Below are 15,382 nucleotides of genomic sequence, written 5' to 3'. Positions count from 1 at the left end.
TTGGTGATGATCATTCTGATAGGTGTGCAGTGATAAATCATTGTAGTTTTGATTTGCATTCTCTAATAATTAGTAATGTTGAGCATCTCTTCATGTGCTTTTTAGCCATTTGTCTGTTCTCTTTAGAGAAATGTCTGTTTAGATCTTCTGAGCTTTTTTTAGGTTTTTTTTTAATATAAAGCTATATGACATGTTTGTGTATTTTGGAGATTAATCCCTCCTTGGTCACTTCATTTGCAAATATTTTCTCCCATTCTGTGGGTTGTCTTTTCATTTTGTTTATGATTTCTTTTGCTGTACAAAAACTTCTAAGTTTTATTAGGTCACATTTCTTGATTTTTGGTTTTTATTTTCATTATTCTAGGAGGTAGATCTGAAAATATACTTCTGTAGTTTATTTCATAGAGGGTTCTGCCTATGTTTTCCTCCAAGAGTTTTATAGTATCTGGTCTAACATGTAGGTCTTTAATCCATTTTGAGTTTATTTTTGTGTATGGCGTAAAAGAGTGTTTTAATTTCATTCTTTTACATGTAGGTGTTTGGTTTTCCCAGCACTACTTATTGAAAAGACTGTCTTTTCTCCATTGTATGTTCTTGCCTTCCCTGTTGTAGATTAATTGACCATATGTGCATGGGTTTATTTCTGGGCTTTCTATCCTGTTCCAGTGATCTATATTTCTGTTTTCATGTGAGAAGGCTTGGTTTTGACAGCACTTTCATGGATAACTCTTTCACTTCCCCCACCCTATTTTCTGATGATATGGTTAGTTTCCAACTTATAAGACATTATATCTGTTAGTTAAGATTAATAGTTCTTCGTTTCCTCCTGTTAACTTACTTTTCTAATTCCTAATATGACATGATTTTTATCTCAGGGCAAAGGTAGACTAATAATGAAGCTAAGACATACTTTGAAAATACTTTCTTTTTGTTATTGCATGCCCTTGAAATTCTGTCTCCAGGGGATAACTGTGTTAATTTATTCCCTATTCCTCCAAGGTTTTTTTCCTATATAAATATATTTTTATTAAAAAACAGATCTATATTATACATAATGCTTTTGCAACTTATTTGCACTTAAATGTTTATATTATTTGTCTACCTCATTCACCTATTGTCTATCTCATTCATCTTATTGGATTTTAATACTATTTAATTTTGTGGATCTTGCTATAATTTACTTAACCAGTCCCTTATTGACAGTTATTAGAATTGTTGCCAAAATCCAAGTCATATTTTTATACTTCCTATGGTACTTTTAGACTAAGGACTGGTTGTATAGATTTCTCCTCCTACTACTCCTCCATTTTTTTGCAAGAACTTAAATATTAAAAACTTTATGATCTGTTGGAAATAGATGCCTTTTTACTCTGAGTGGTTCCATCTAAATCAAGTCATTATAATCTCTTAATTTTTTTATTTAAAAATTTTTTACAGTATAGTTGATTTATAATGTTTGCCAATTTCTGCTGTACAACGAAGTGACCTAGCCATACACACACACACACACACACACACACACACACACACACACACACACACACATTCTTTTTAAAACATCATTTCCATCATGTCTATCCCAGGAGATTGGATATAGTTTCCTGTGCTATACAGTAGGACCTTATTGTTTATCTATTCCATGTGTGATAATTTGCATCTACGAATAGCAAAATCCCATTCCACCTCACTCCCTCCTCACTCCCCCTTGGCAAAGACAAGTCTGTTCTTTATGTCTGTGAGTCTGTTTCTGTTTTGTAGCTAGGTTCATTTGTGGCATATTTTAGATTCCACATATAAGTGATATCATATGGTATTTGTTTTTCTCTTTCTTTTTTTATAATGATTTTTATTTTTTCCATTAAGCTGATTTACAGTCTTCTGTCAATTTTTTGCTGCACAGCAAGGTGACGCAGTCACACATACATGTATACATTCTTTTTTCTCACATTATCATTATCATGCTCCATCACTAGTTACCAGACATAGTTTCCAGTGCTATACAGCAGGATCCCATTGCTTATCCATTCCAAAGTCTATAGTTTGCATCTATTAACCCCAAATTCCCAATCCATCCTACTCCCTTCCCCTCCCTCTTGGCAACCACAAGTCTGTTCTCCATGTCCATGATTTTCTTGTTCATGGAAAGGTTCATTTGTGCCCTATATTAGATTCCAGACATAAGTGAAATTATATGGTGTTTGTCTTTCTCTTTCTGACTTTCTTCACATAGTATGATATTCTGTAATTGCATATATGCCCCTTTCTAATTAAAACTTCTTTGAAGCTTTGTTATTCCCTAATGGGTCTCTCTTTATATAACAAAAATATATAGGTCCTATTTAGACATCCTTATGTACTCTAAAGATAATATTTTAAATGTGAAAAAGAATGAGGACTTAGCTCTAAGTAGAACGAGGATATAGTTTATTGTTCAAACCAGGACATTTCTGAGAGAAAAAGGAGGACAGGACAGGCACAGGCACAAACAAGAATTGTCCTAGGCAAAATGGAACATATGGTCATCCTACCTATAACAAATCTACAAATGAGATTGATCTCTCATCCATACTTTAAGATTTGGAGTGTGAAGACACGAAACAGAAAGTCAAATTGGAAAGAATAGGCAAAAAGAAAGGTGAAAGCAAGAGGATGGGACATTTTCAATATCCAGAATCTGGGCAACAGAGTTAGTGTCACTAAAAAGAGAAATAAGCTGCTTTAAAACAAGTTCTCTCTGCAGATTGGTGTTTGCCTGAGGTGGGGGGATGGAGGGTAGGAAACAGGTGAAGGGGGTTAAAAGGTACAAATTGCCAGTTATAAAATGAATAAGTTGGGGGTGTATTGTACATCATGGTGACTATAGTTAATGACACAGTATTGCATATTGAAAGTAGCCAAGAGGATGGATCTTGAAAATTATCCCAAGAAAACAAATTTGTAACTATGTATGGTAACAGATGTTAACTGGACTTATTGTGGTGATCATTTCCCAGTATATACAAATATCAAAACATTCCATTGTAGAAAACTACTATTATAATGTTATATCAATTGTACCTCAATTAAAAAATGAAATAGGGAGTTCCCCGGTGACCTAAGGGTTAAGGATCCAACATTGTCACTGCTATGGCTTGAATTTGATCCCTGGCTTGAGAACTTCTATGTGCTATGGATGTGCACCAAAAAAGAAAAAAAAATTAAAATTAAAATTACAGGAATCCTTAAAAAAAGTTTTTTCTTACTCTAAGTATTATCTAAACCTCTTCCTTTTATAGAAGCTAAAATTATATTAAGTTTCTAAGGAGATCTACTTTACAGTCCATCTTGTTGGCTTTATAACTGATTGTTTTGGAATTTTTATGTGCTTTCAAGGTATGACCTTAAGGACACGAGTAAAATCACATTGGTTGACATAGAGCTGATTGCTGCCATGGGCCCTCCAGGTGGTGGAAGAAATCCAGTCACTCCTCGTTTTATTCGACATTTCAACATTTGCACTATTAATACTTTTAGTGATGAAACCATGATTCGAATCTTCTCATCAATTGTAGCATTCTACCTTAGGACTCGTGAATTTCCTCCTGAGTACTTTTTAGTTGGGAACCAAATTGTCAGTGGAACTATGGAGGTGAGCAAAGAATGCAATATGAAGTGTTTTAGTATTGCATATATCCTCATCAATCCTTCCCTTCTTTTTTTTTAATAAAAAATTTTTTTGTAGTTCCCATTGTGACTCTAGTGGTAACGAACCTGAGTAGTATCCATGAGGATGTGGGCTTGATCTCTGGTCCTGCTCAGTGGGTTAAGGATCCATCATTGCCATGAGCTGTGGTTTGGGTCAGAGACGCAGCTTGAATCTGGCGTTGCTGTAGCAGTAGTGTAGGCTGGCAGCTGTAGCTCTGATTTGACCCCTAGCTTAGGAACATCCATATGCCATGGGTGTGGCCCTAAAAAAAAAAAAACATATTTTTTTATTATTGCTTTTTTCCCTCTTAATCATCTGCTTTGGTCTTCCGTCTCAGAGAAGCTGCTAGGAAGGCTTGAGAACAGGAAGATCATAGGCTTTGAAATTAGGAACTCTAACAGGGTATGAGCCTTGACAGCTGTTTCCTAGCTATCTGGCCTTGAACAAGTAATTTGACCTTCCAGAAATTTAGTTTTTAATCGCTAAAATGGGAGATAATACCTATTTAACAAGGTTGTTATGAGGAAGTCATTCAGAACCAATTATCTGTCACATCATGGTTGTTTCCCTAGTTGTTGAATTCCTACTCTTATATTTATTTTCTCTTCCCACTCTTACTTCTCCTTCTTCATGTTGTCTTTAAAAAAAAAAGAGAGAGAGAGAGAGAGGGAGTTCCCATCGTGGCACAGTGGTTAACAAATCCAACTAGGAACCATGAGGTTGCAGGTTCGATCCCTGGCCTTGCTCAGTGGGTTAAGGATCCGGCATTGCCATGAGCTGTGGTGTAGGCTGCAGACACAGCTCAGATCCCACGTTGCTGTGGCTCTGGCATAGGCAGGTGGCTATGGCTCCAATTTGATCCCTAGCCTGGGAATCTCCATGTGCCACGGAAGCGGCCCTAGAAAAGGCAGAAGACAAAAAAAAAAAAAAAAAAAAAAAAAAGAGAGAGAGAGAGAGAGGGGCTTCCCATTGTGGCACAGTGGTTAACAAATCCAACTAGGAACCATGAGGTTGCAGGTTCGATCCCTGGCCTTGCTCAGTGGGTTAAGGATCCAGTGTTGCCGTGAGCCATGGTATAGGTCGAGGCGCAGCTTGGATCCCATGTTGCTGTGGCTCTGGTGTAGGCCAGCGTCTGCAGCTCCAATTAGACCACTAGCCTGGGAACCTCCATATGCCATGGGATGCAGCCCTGGAAAAGGCAAAAAAAAAAAAAAGCAGAAGAAGACAACAACCCTTGATGGGTGACCCCTGCCCATAGAAGGTAGAGAACAGCAAACTAACCAGTGTGAAATAAAATTCATATTTAAAAAATTAAAAAAAGAAATGTACGCAGCTCAAGAATACATTATTTTTTACCAGACCAAATAACTTAGGAGTAGCAGTGGGAAAACAAAACCAAACATAACGAGAATGGGAATAGAAAACAAAACCACCCATGTGGCCAAAGAGCAACCTCTTAACTTATTCAGGGTGTGTTACTTCGTCTGCTCAGAGGCCAGAGCCAACCTAATTGCTGATGATAAAAGGAAAAAATGTATTTAAGGTAAATTAGTGATAATCTCATTAGACTAAGCTTTTTGGAGCCTCAGTAAAATTGGAGTTCCCTCTGGGATCATTTCAACCAGAAGCAAAATCTCCATAGAATCATTCCATCTGTTTCCAAGAGCATTGTATTTTCTGAAGTTCTTCTTCCCCTGTTCTGGTGGAAAGTTGTGTTGTTAAAATAGAGAAACTATGAGCAAAGAGATAGAGCACTGTAATTACTGATATTTACATTTCAGGCATCTTCCACAAAGAGAGGATATAGAAAGGCACAATAGGATACAGAACAGATTCTCTTTTTTTCCTGTCTTTTGTGCATTATAGACCTACCATGTGTGGAGATTAGGGGTGGGAGATGAATTACAGAACATACATAAATAAAAAATAATTTCATTTGATTTTTAATGCTATATTAAAAAGATTTAATTTACCTTCCTGAAAGAGAATGTTAAACCTCATTTGGTGAATTCAGCATGTGAAAAAAATATAATTCATTTTGATATAATAGACAATTAAGATAAAAGAAAGAAGGAGGGAAAAGAAAACAAGAGAAGGGAAATGAAAGAGCACATTGATTTTATTTGAAGTCAATGGTAGTGAAAAGGAAATTGCTTTGTCATCCTCTTCATTTTCTACTACAGTTTTTATTAATTGTTTAATCCTAGGTCATTCATCTTTAAATAGAATAACCATAATAATTGAAAAAGAATTGTCACTTCTTGGGCTTGGATGGAATCAGGTAATATTACGTTCCCTCAACTTTATGACTGGTTGACTGTAATAAATCAAAAGAGATATATGCTATGCTAGGCTCAGTATTATACAATTTTAGAATCTGGTATAATCTTACAGGATAAATAAAATATTTTGTACAATATACTGTTTGTTACATGGCTTTGCAGACTGTAAGCATTTTATTTTTGCTCTGTTGCTTTTTTCATATTCAGATATACAAACAATCCATGGAAAATCTTTTGCCCACTCCCACAAAATCTCATTACATTTTCAACTTGAGGGATTTTTCTCGAGTCATCCGGGGCTGCTTGCTCATTGAAAGAGAGGCCGTGGAGAACAAGCACACTATGACACGTCTGTTTGTGCATGAGGTTCTCCGAGTGTTTTATGATCGCCTCATTAATGATAATGACCGATTCTGGCTGTTTACTTTAACCAGAAATGTTGTAAGGGACCATTTTAAAGAATCATTTGAGAATATCTTTTCACATTTGAGGAAAGGAAATGCACCAGTGAGTATATTTAGTGGTTAAAAACACATTAAGTTAAAACAATTAATCGTGTGAATTATTACAATCAACTTATCTTATAAAAATACTATTGCTTCAGAGTTCTCTTGTGGCACAGCAGGTTAAGGACCTGGCCTTGTCACTGCAGTGGCTTGGGTCATTGCTGTGATGCAGGTTCAATCCCTGGCCCAGGAACTTCCACATGCCATGGGTGTGACCAAAAATATATATATATATTATTGTTCTTAATGATCATATTCTTTTAACTTTCTTTATAGATAGGAATTAATTTTGAGAAGCTTCAAGTTCAAAGGAATTATATATATAACATAAAAGTTATATGATAGAGATTGAATGATATAATAGGTATAATGTGCTTAACATGGTGACCATCTTTTAGTAACTATTTACTAAATGGGAGCTGCTCAGAATAACTTTTCCAGGCTCTAGGGGGAGAAATTCTTTTTACTTCCTAAGGATACTTTATAATTTCTGGTGTTATTTTTACAACTATTTTATATTACTTATTTCTGTAATGTTTAAAAGAATTATCTAATTGATAATCACCCCATAATTTGTATAAAACAAAATTTTGTGTAATATTTTCTTAAGTTTATTTTAGAGAAAATACTAAGTTTTATAATTTGTGGATTTCCATTATAGGTAACTGAAGAAGACTTAAGAAATCTCATGTTTGGTGACTACATGAATCCTGACCTTGAAGGAGATGATAGAGTTTATATTGAAATTCCAAATATTCATCAGTTTAATGACATTGTAGACCAGTGCCTAGATGAGTATAATCAAACTCACAAAACAAGAATGAATCTTGTCATTTTTAGGTACCTATGTTTGATATTGATGGCTAAAATTATTATTTGTAAGATTTTATTGTGAAATATTTAAAATGCATAAAAATACATTAAAAATGATTAATAATCTTGTAACTATTACCCAGCCTAAGACATAAAATACTAGCAATTCATTTAAAGTCACTTGTTTAGCTGACCCTCCCTCACTGCATCCCCATCATACCTTGCAGTGGTAAAAAGAAACTCATGTGTTTCTTTGGATTTTTACTACATGTGTGTATTCCTAAGCATAAATACAGTCTTATTTTGTATGTTTAAAACTCATATAAATGGTATTATACTGTGCATCTTCTTCTGCAAATTGGTTTATTCCAGATTGTGAAATTCACAAAAAGCAGGTTTTTTACTACTGTATTGCATTCCACTGTAATTTTAATACAATGTAGTTATTCTTCAGAGATAGACTTCTTGGTAACTTCTAGTTTCTGTAATTATAAAAAAGGTTTAAACATTCATGTCTCCTTTTTATGTGTGTAAGAATTTCTCTAGGCTATTTTCCTAGAATTGGAATTATTATCTCATGGTGTGTAAGCATCTTCTACTTTACTAAGTTTTTCCAAAGTATCTTCAAAAATGATTATTGTTTTTTAAGAGCTTCCATTGTTTCTCACCCTTGCCAATACTTAGATTTGCCAGATTTGGTAAATTCTCTTAATCTAAGGAGAATGTGGAATGATATCTCACTGTGGCTCCTATTTTAATTTTCCTAGTTACTGATGAGGCTGAGTATGTTTCCTGAATTTATTATTTTGTATACAACTGGTTTTCTATTTCTCACATAGAAATCCTAGTATTAAAAATTTAAGAAATGTTTTTAATAAAATCAGTAATATACTTTCAGTACAAATGGATACAATTTCTTTTTTTTGTTGTTCTTTTTTGGCTGCCCCACGACATGTGGAGTGTCTGGGCCAGGGATCAGATCCAAGCCAGATTTGTGACCTAAGCCGCAGCTGCAGCAAGGCCAGTTCCTTAAACCATTGTGCTGGGCTGGGGATTGAACCTCCCTCCCAGTGATCTCAAGATGCCGTCAATTCCATTATGCCACAACAGGAACTCCACAATTTCACTTTAATTTTGTAATTTGTATATTAGATTTCCTGAATTTACATTTCAAATAGTTTTCCTTTAAATCAAATGATCCAATTGCAACTGCATTTGAAAAATCATACTTTTTGATGATTACATCTTTAAAATTGGGATAGTATCATAAGGGACAGCAAAGCCCATCCTTCTAGGAAAGTAAAACAATAATTATATGCAAATATACATTTGCATTCATATTTTCAAGTATAATAATACTGATATTTCATAGGTATGTATTGGAACATTTATCACGAATATGTCGAATTCTAAAGCAGTCTGGTGGAAATGCTTTGCTTGTTGGACTTGGAGGAAGTGGTCGTCAATCTTTAACTTGTCTGGCTACATCCATGGCAAAAATGCAGATTTTCCAGCCAGAAATTTCTAAGAGCTATGGTATGAATGAATGGAGAGAGGACATGAAGGTAAAATCATGAGGAAACCTGGTATCTAAAATAATATCAACACTTTCTTTTATATGTAAAGAGAGAGCCAACCTGTATGGCTGTAGGCTGACTACATTGGTGATGATGATAATATTCCTAGTACATTTACTGTGTGTGCCAAGCACTGTCCAAAGTGCTTTATATACTTGATTTGATTCTACATGTATGAAAGTTCAATGTAGCAAGTATTGTCTCCGTTTTACTGATGAGGAAACCGAAGCTGAGAGAAGGTATGCACAGGAGAGCAGGATTTTTAACTTGGGTCTTAAGCACAGCACTATTACCACTGCTGCTGTTGATCTTATCTTTACTCTAGTTCAGAGAGACCTTATTTCAGATAAATGCATGTTTTCCAGCAGACTGTTAAATATGAACCTCAGTGATGATGAACAGATCTTAAGAGCTTCTTATTTCTTATTGTATTGCTGTCCCAGTAACCAATGGAATAATGGAGTGCATACTTGGGGCTTCACCCTCACATGCTTAGGGCTCTGCAGGCCCCAGAAGAGAAATCAAAGGGGTCTACATCAGAATCGAAAGGAAGAATTACATTATTTTTCATCTCTCATTTAAAAGAAAAAATTTTAATGCATTTACTGATGAATGATCCAACAGATGTAAAAGCAGTATACTGTAACAGAAAGAACATGGACTTTTAAATTAGTAAACTCAATTTTAATTCCTGCTTTGTATGATTTGTTAGTTATATTATCTTGGACATGTTACTAAAACTTTCTGTGCCTTAGTTTCTTTGTTTTGTTTTTGGGAATTTATTTCTTCTAGGTTATACAATTTATTGGCATACAATTGTTAATAGTATTATAATCTTTTATAATTTTTTTTAATTTATTTTTTCCACTGTACAGCATGGGAACCAAGTTACACATACATGTATACATATTTTTTCCTCCCATTGTTGTGTTGCAATGTCTGTATCTAGACATAGTTCTCAATGCTACACAGCAGGATCTCATTGTAAATCCATTCCAAGAGCAGTACTTTGCATCCATTAACCCTAAGCTCCTGATGCCTCCCACTCCCTCCCTCTCCCATCAGGCAGCCACAAGTCTATTTTCTAAGTCCATGATTTTCTTTTCTAAGGAGATGTTCATTTGTGCTGGATATTAGATTCCAGTTATAAGTGATATCATATGGTATTTGTCTTTGTCTTTCTGGCTCATTTCACTCAGTATGAGAGTCTCTAGTTCCATCCATGTTGCTGCAAATGGCATTATGCCATTCTTTTTTTATGGCTTAGTAGTATTCCATTGTGTATCTATACCACATCTTCCGAATCCAATCATCTGTTGATGGACATTTGGGTTGTTTCCATGTCTTGGCTATTGTGAATAGTGCTGCAATGAACATGCGGGTGCATGTGTCTTTTTCAAGGAAAGTTTTGTCCGGATAGATGCCCAAGAGTGGGATTGCGGGGTCATATGGAAGTTCTATGTCTAGATTTCTAAGGTATCTCCAAACTGTTCTCCATAGTGCTGTACCAGTTTACATTCCCACCAACAGTGCAGGAGGGTTCCCTTTTCTCCACAACCCCTCCAACATTTGTTATTTGTGGCCTTATTAATGATGGCCATTCTGACTGGTGTGAGGTGGTATCTCAAGGTAGTTTTGATTTGCATTTCTCTAATAATTAGGGATGTTGAGCATTTTTCCATGTGCTTGTTGGCCATCTGTACATATTTCTTGGAAAAAATGTCTATTCAGGGCTTTTGCCCATTTTTCCATTGGGTGATTGGCTTTTTTGCTGTTGAGCTGTATAAGTTGCGTGTATATCCTAGAGATTAAGCCCTTGTCCATTGTGTCGTTTGAGACTATTTTCTCCCATTCTGTAAGTTGTCTTTTTGGTTTCCTTAGCTGTGCAAAACTTGTCAGTATGATCAGGTCCTATTGGTTTATTTTTGCTCTTATTTCTTTTGCCTTGGGAGACTGACCTGAGAAAATATTCATGATGTTGATGTCAGAGAGTGTTTTGCCTATGTTCTCTTCCAGGAGTTTGATGGTGTCCAGTCTTATATTTAAGTCTTTCAGCCATTTTGAGTTTATTTTTGTGCATGGTGTGAGGGTGTGTTCTAGTTTCATTGCTTTGCATGCAGCTGTCCAGGTTTCCCAGCAATGCTTACTGAATAGACTGTGTTTTTCCCATTTTTGTTCTTGCCTCCCTTGTCAAAGATTAATTGACCATAGGTGTCAGGGTTTATTTCTGGGTTTTCTGTTCTGTTCCATTGGTCTGTCTGTCTGTTTTGATACCAGTACCACACTGTTTTGATGACTGTGGCTTTGTAGTATTTCTTGAAGTCTGGGAGAGTTATGCCTCCTGCTTGGTTTTTGTTTCTCAGGATTGCTTTGGCGATTCTGGGTCTTTTGTAGTTCCATATAGATTTTTGGATTGTTTGTTCTAGTTCTGTGAAAAATGTCCTGGGTAATTTGATAGGGATTGCATTGACTCTGTAGATTGCTTTGAGTAGTATGGCCATTTTTACAATATTGATGTTTCCAATCCATGAACATGGAGTATCTTTCCATTTCTTTACATCTTCTTTGACTTCTTTGATTAAAGTTTTATAGTTCTCGGCATATAGGTCCTTTACCTCCTTGGTCAGGTGTATTCCGAGGTATTTGATTTTGTGAGGTGCAATTTTAAAAGGTATCATATTTTTGTATTCCTTTTCTAATATTTCATTGCTGGTATACAGAAATGCGACTGAGTTCTGAATGTTAATCTTATATCCTGCTACTTTGCTGAATTTGTTAATCAGTTCAAGTAGTTTTGGGGTTGAGTCCTTAGGGTTTTCTATGTATAGTATCATGTCGTCTGCATAGAGTGACAGTTTTATCTCTTCTCTTCCTATATGGATGCCTTTTATTTCTTTTGTGTCTAATTGCTGTGGCTAGGACTTCCAAAACTATGTTGAAGAGCAGTGGTGGGAGTGGGCATCCCTATCTTGTTCCTGGTTTGAGTGAGAAGGCTTTCAGTTTTTCCCCATTGAGTATCATATTTGCTGTGGGTTTATCATAAATGGCTTTGGTTATGTTCAGTAATGTTCCCTCTATACCCACTTTGGCGAGGGTCTTGACCATGAATAGATGTTGGATTTGTCAGATGCTTTTTCTGCGTCTATTGAGATGATCATCTGGTTTTTGACTTTTCTTTTGTTAGTGGCGTATATGACGTTGATTGATTTGTGTATGTTGAATCATCCTTGTGAAACTGGGATGAACCCCACCTGGTCATGGTGTACGATCTTTTTGATATGTTGTTGGATTCGGTTGGCTAAAATTTTGTTGAGAGTTTTCGCATCTATATTCATTAAAGATATTGACTGATAGTTTTCTTTTTTGGTGGTATCTTTGGTTTTGGAATTAGGGTGATGGTGGCATCATAGAATGTCTTTGGGAGTATTCCTTCTTCTTCAACCTTTCGAAAAAGTTTAAGGAGGATGGGCACCAGATCCTCTTTGTATGTTTGGTAGAATTTACCTGTGAAGCCATCTGGTCTTGGGCTTTTATTTGTAGGGAATGTTTTTATGAGATCTTCAATTTCATTTCTAGTGATCAGTCTGTTCAGTTGATCCATTTCTTCTTGGTTCAGTTTTGGCAGGCTGTAAGATTCTAGAAAGTTGTCCATTTCTTCCAGATTGTCAAATTTGTTGGCATATAGTTGTTCATAGTCTTTTATAATTTTTGTGGCATCAGTTTTAATGTCCCCTCTTCCATTTATGATTTTAGTTATTTGAGTTGTCTCTTTTTTTTCAATATAGCTAAGGTTTTGTATTTTAAAAAATTTTTTTTCAAAAATCCATCTCAACGTTCCATTGATTTTTTTATTCTCTATTCTGTTTGCCTCTGGTCTAATCTTTATTATTTCCTCCTTTGTGTTGAATTTCTTCATCTTTTTCTAGGTCCATGAAATATAAAATTGGAGTTCCCCTTGTGGATCAGTGGTTAACGAATCTGACTAGAAACCATGAGGTTGCAGGTTCCATCCCTGGCCTTGCTCAGTGGGTTAAGGATCTGGCATTGCCATAAGCTGTGGTGTAGGTCAAAGACATGGCTGAGATCTGGCGTAGCTGTGGCTGTGGCTGTTGCCCGCAGCTGCAGCTCCCATTAGACTCCTAGTCTGGGAACCTCCACATACCGCAGGTGCGGCCTTAGAAAGAAAGACAAAAAAAAAAAAAAAAAAAAAAAAAAAAAAAAAGCAAAAAATAAATAAACAAAAGTTTAAAAAAAAGTAAGAAATATAAAATTAACTTGTTGACTTGAGATCTTCTTAATGTAAGCATTCACAACTATAAATTTCACTATTAGCACTGTTTTTGTTATATCCCATAATTTTTGATATGTTGGGGTATCTTTTTTATTTGTTTTAAGAAATTTTCTAATTTCCTTTTGATTTCTTCTTTGAACTGTGATTGGTTGTTTAAGAGTGCATTGTTTAATTGTCCTCCATTTGTAGACTTTTTAGTTTTCTTCTAATATTGATTTCTAGTTTCATTCCATTGTGATCAGAAAATCTGCTTGATATAATTTTGGTTTTAAATTTGTGGGATTGCTGGATCATATATGGTAGTTCTATATATAGTTTTTTAAGGTACCTCCATACTGTTTTCCATAGTGGTTGTACCAATTTACATTCCCACCAACAGTGTAGGAGGGTACCCTTTTCTCCACACCTTCTCCAGCATTTGTTATTTGTTGACTTGTTAATGGTGGCTATTCCGGCTGGTGTGAGATGGTATCTTGTATTAGTTCTGGTTTTCATTTCTTAATAATTAGTGATATGGAGCATTTTTTTCATGTGCCTGTTGGTCATCCATATATCTTCTTTGGAGAAATGTCTATTCAGGTCTTCTGCCCATTTTTAAATTGGGTTTTTTTGCTGTCAAATTGTATAAGTTGTTTATATATTTTAGAGATTAAGCCCTTGTTGGTGGCATCGTTTGAAACTATCTTCTCCCATTCTGTAGGTTGTTTTCGTTTGTTTGTTTGTTTTATGGTCTTCTTTGTTGTGCAAAATCTTGTAAGTTTGATTAGATCCCATTGGTTTATTTTTGTTTTTATTTCTATTGCCTTGGGAGACTGACCTAAGAAAATATTTGTACAGTTTAGGTAATAGAATATTTTGCCTGTGTTCTCTTCTAGCTGTTTGATGGTGTCTTGTCTTATGTTTAAGCCTTTAAGCCATTTTGAGTTTCCTTTTGTGCATGGTGTGAGGGTGTTTTCTAGTTTCACTGATTTACATGCAACTCTCCAGTTTTCCCAGCACCACATGCTGAAGAGACTGTCTTTTTCCAATTTTATATTCTTGCCTCTTTTGTTGAAGATTAATTGACCAAACGTGGCTGGAGTTTATTTCTGGGTTCTCTCTTCTGTTCCATTGGTCTGTATGTCTGTTTTGGTACCAGTATCACACTGTCTTGATTACTCTAGCTTTGTAATGTTGTCTGAAGTCTGGGAGAGTTATGCTTCCTGCTTGTTTTTTTTCCCCCTCAGGATTGCTTTGGCAATTCTGGGTCTTTTATGGTTCCATGTAAATTTTTGGATTGTTGAGAACCTGATTTTTTTTATTCATTTAACCAATCTATGTCTTTTAATTGGGGAGTTTTATCCATTTATATTTAAAGTAATTGATGATAGAGAAGGATTTACTACTTGCATTTTGTTACTTGTTTTTTGTATGTTTTACAGGTTTTTTGTCCATTATTTCCTCTCTTATGGTCTTCCTCTGTTTTTGTTGATTATTGTAGTGATATGCTCTGGTTCCTTTCTCCTTTCCTTTTGCATATATTCCATAGATATTTTCTTTGTGGTTGCCATTGCAATTACATAAGACATTAAAGTTACAACCATTTATTTTAAACCAATAACAACTTGAATTCAGTCATATACAAAAACTCCTTTACATCTGCCCCCACACTTTGTTACTGATATCACAAATTACATCTTTATAGATTGTGTGCCCAACAACATAGATTTATAGGGTTTTTTGTGCTTTTGTTTTTTAGATTCTATACAAGAATTAAAAGTAGACTTATATACCATATTACAATAAAATAGAATTCTATATTTGTCCATGTATTTATTTTTAGTGTGGAGAACTTTATTTTTTCTTCCAGTGTTATTGAGGTATAATAGATATACAGCACTGTATAAGTTTAAGGTGTACAGCATAATGATTTGACTTACATATATCATGAAGTCATTACCACAATAAATTTAGTTGAACATCCATGATATTATATGGATACAGAATTAAAGAAATAGAAGAAAAATATTTCTGTGAGTTCCTGTTGTGACTCAGTGGTAATGAACCCAGCTAGTATCCATGAAGATGCAGGTTCGATCCCTGGCCTTGCTCAGTGGATTAAGGATCCAGGGTTGCTGTGAGCTGTGGTGTAGGTTACAGACACAGCTCAAATCTGGCATTGTTGTAGTGTGGGCCAGCATCTGCAGCTCTGATTCAACCCTTAGTGTGGAAACTTTCATATGCCATTG

General features: G+C 35.3%; 1 protein-coding gene across 1 annotated transcript in view; it reads left to right on the top strand.

The window, feature by feature from the left end:
* The window catches only part of DNAH12 (dynein axonemal heavy chain 12), a 247,107-nt gene that overhangs the window by 128,906 nt on the left and 102,819 nt on the right, over positions 1 to 15,382 (top strand). The window contains exons 41-44 of the mRNA XM_021069807.1: positions 3,373 to 3,628; positions 6,175 to 6,474; positions 7,135 to 7,313; positions 8,659 to 8,851. Coding sequence (XP_020925466.1) covers positions 3,373 to 3,628; positions 6,175 to 6,474; positions 7,135 to 7,313; positions 8,659 to 8,851 — 928 coding nt within the window. The remainder of the gene's footprint in view (positions 1 to 3,372; positions 3,629 to 6,174; positions 6,475 to 7,134; positions 7,314 to 8,658; positions 8,852 to 15,382) is intronic.

This window comes from Sus scrofa, chromosome 13 (genome assembly GCF_000003025.6).
Source record: "Sus scrofa isolate TJ Tabasco breed Duroc chromosome 13, Sscrofa11.1, whole genome shotgun sequence".
Taxonomy (NCBI): Eukaryota; Metazoa; Chordata; class Mammalia; order Artiodactyla; family Suidae; genus Sus; species Sus scrofa.
Note: the sequence above shows the minus strand (reverse complement) of the source record. Positions and strands in the feature narration are given on the sequence as shown.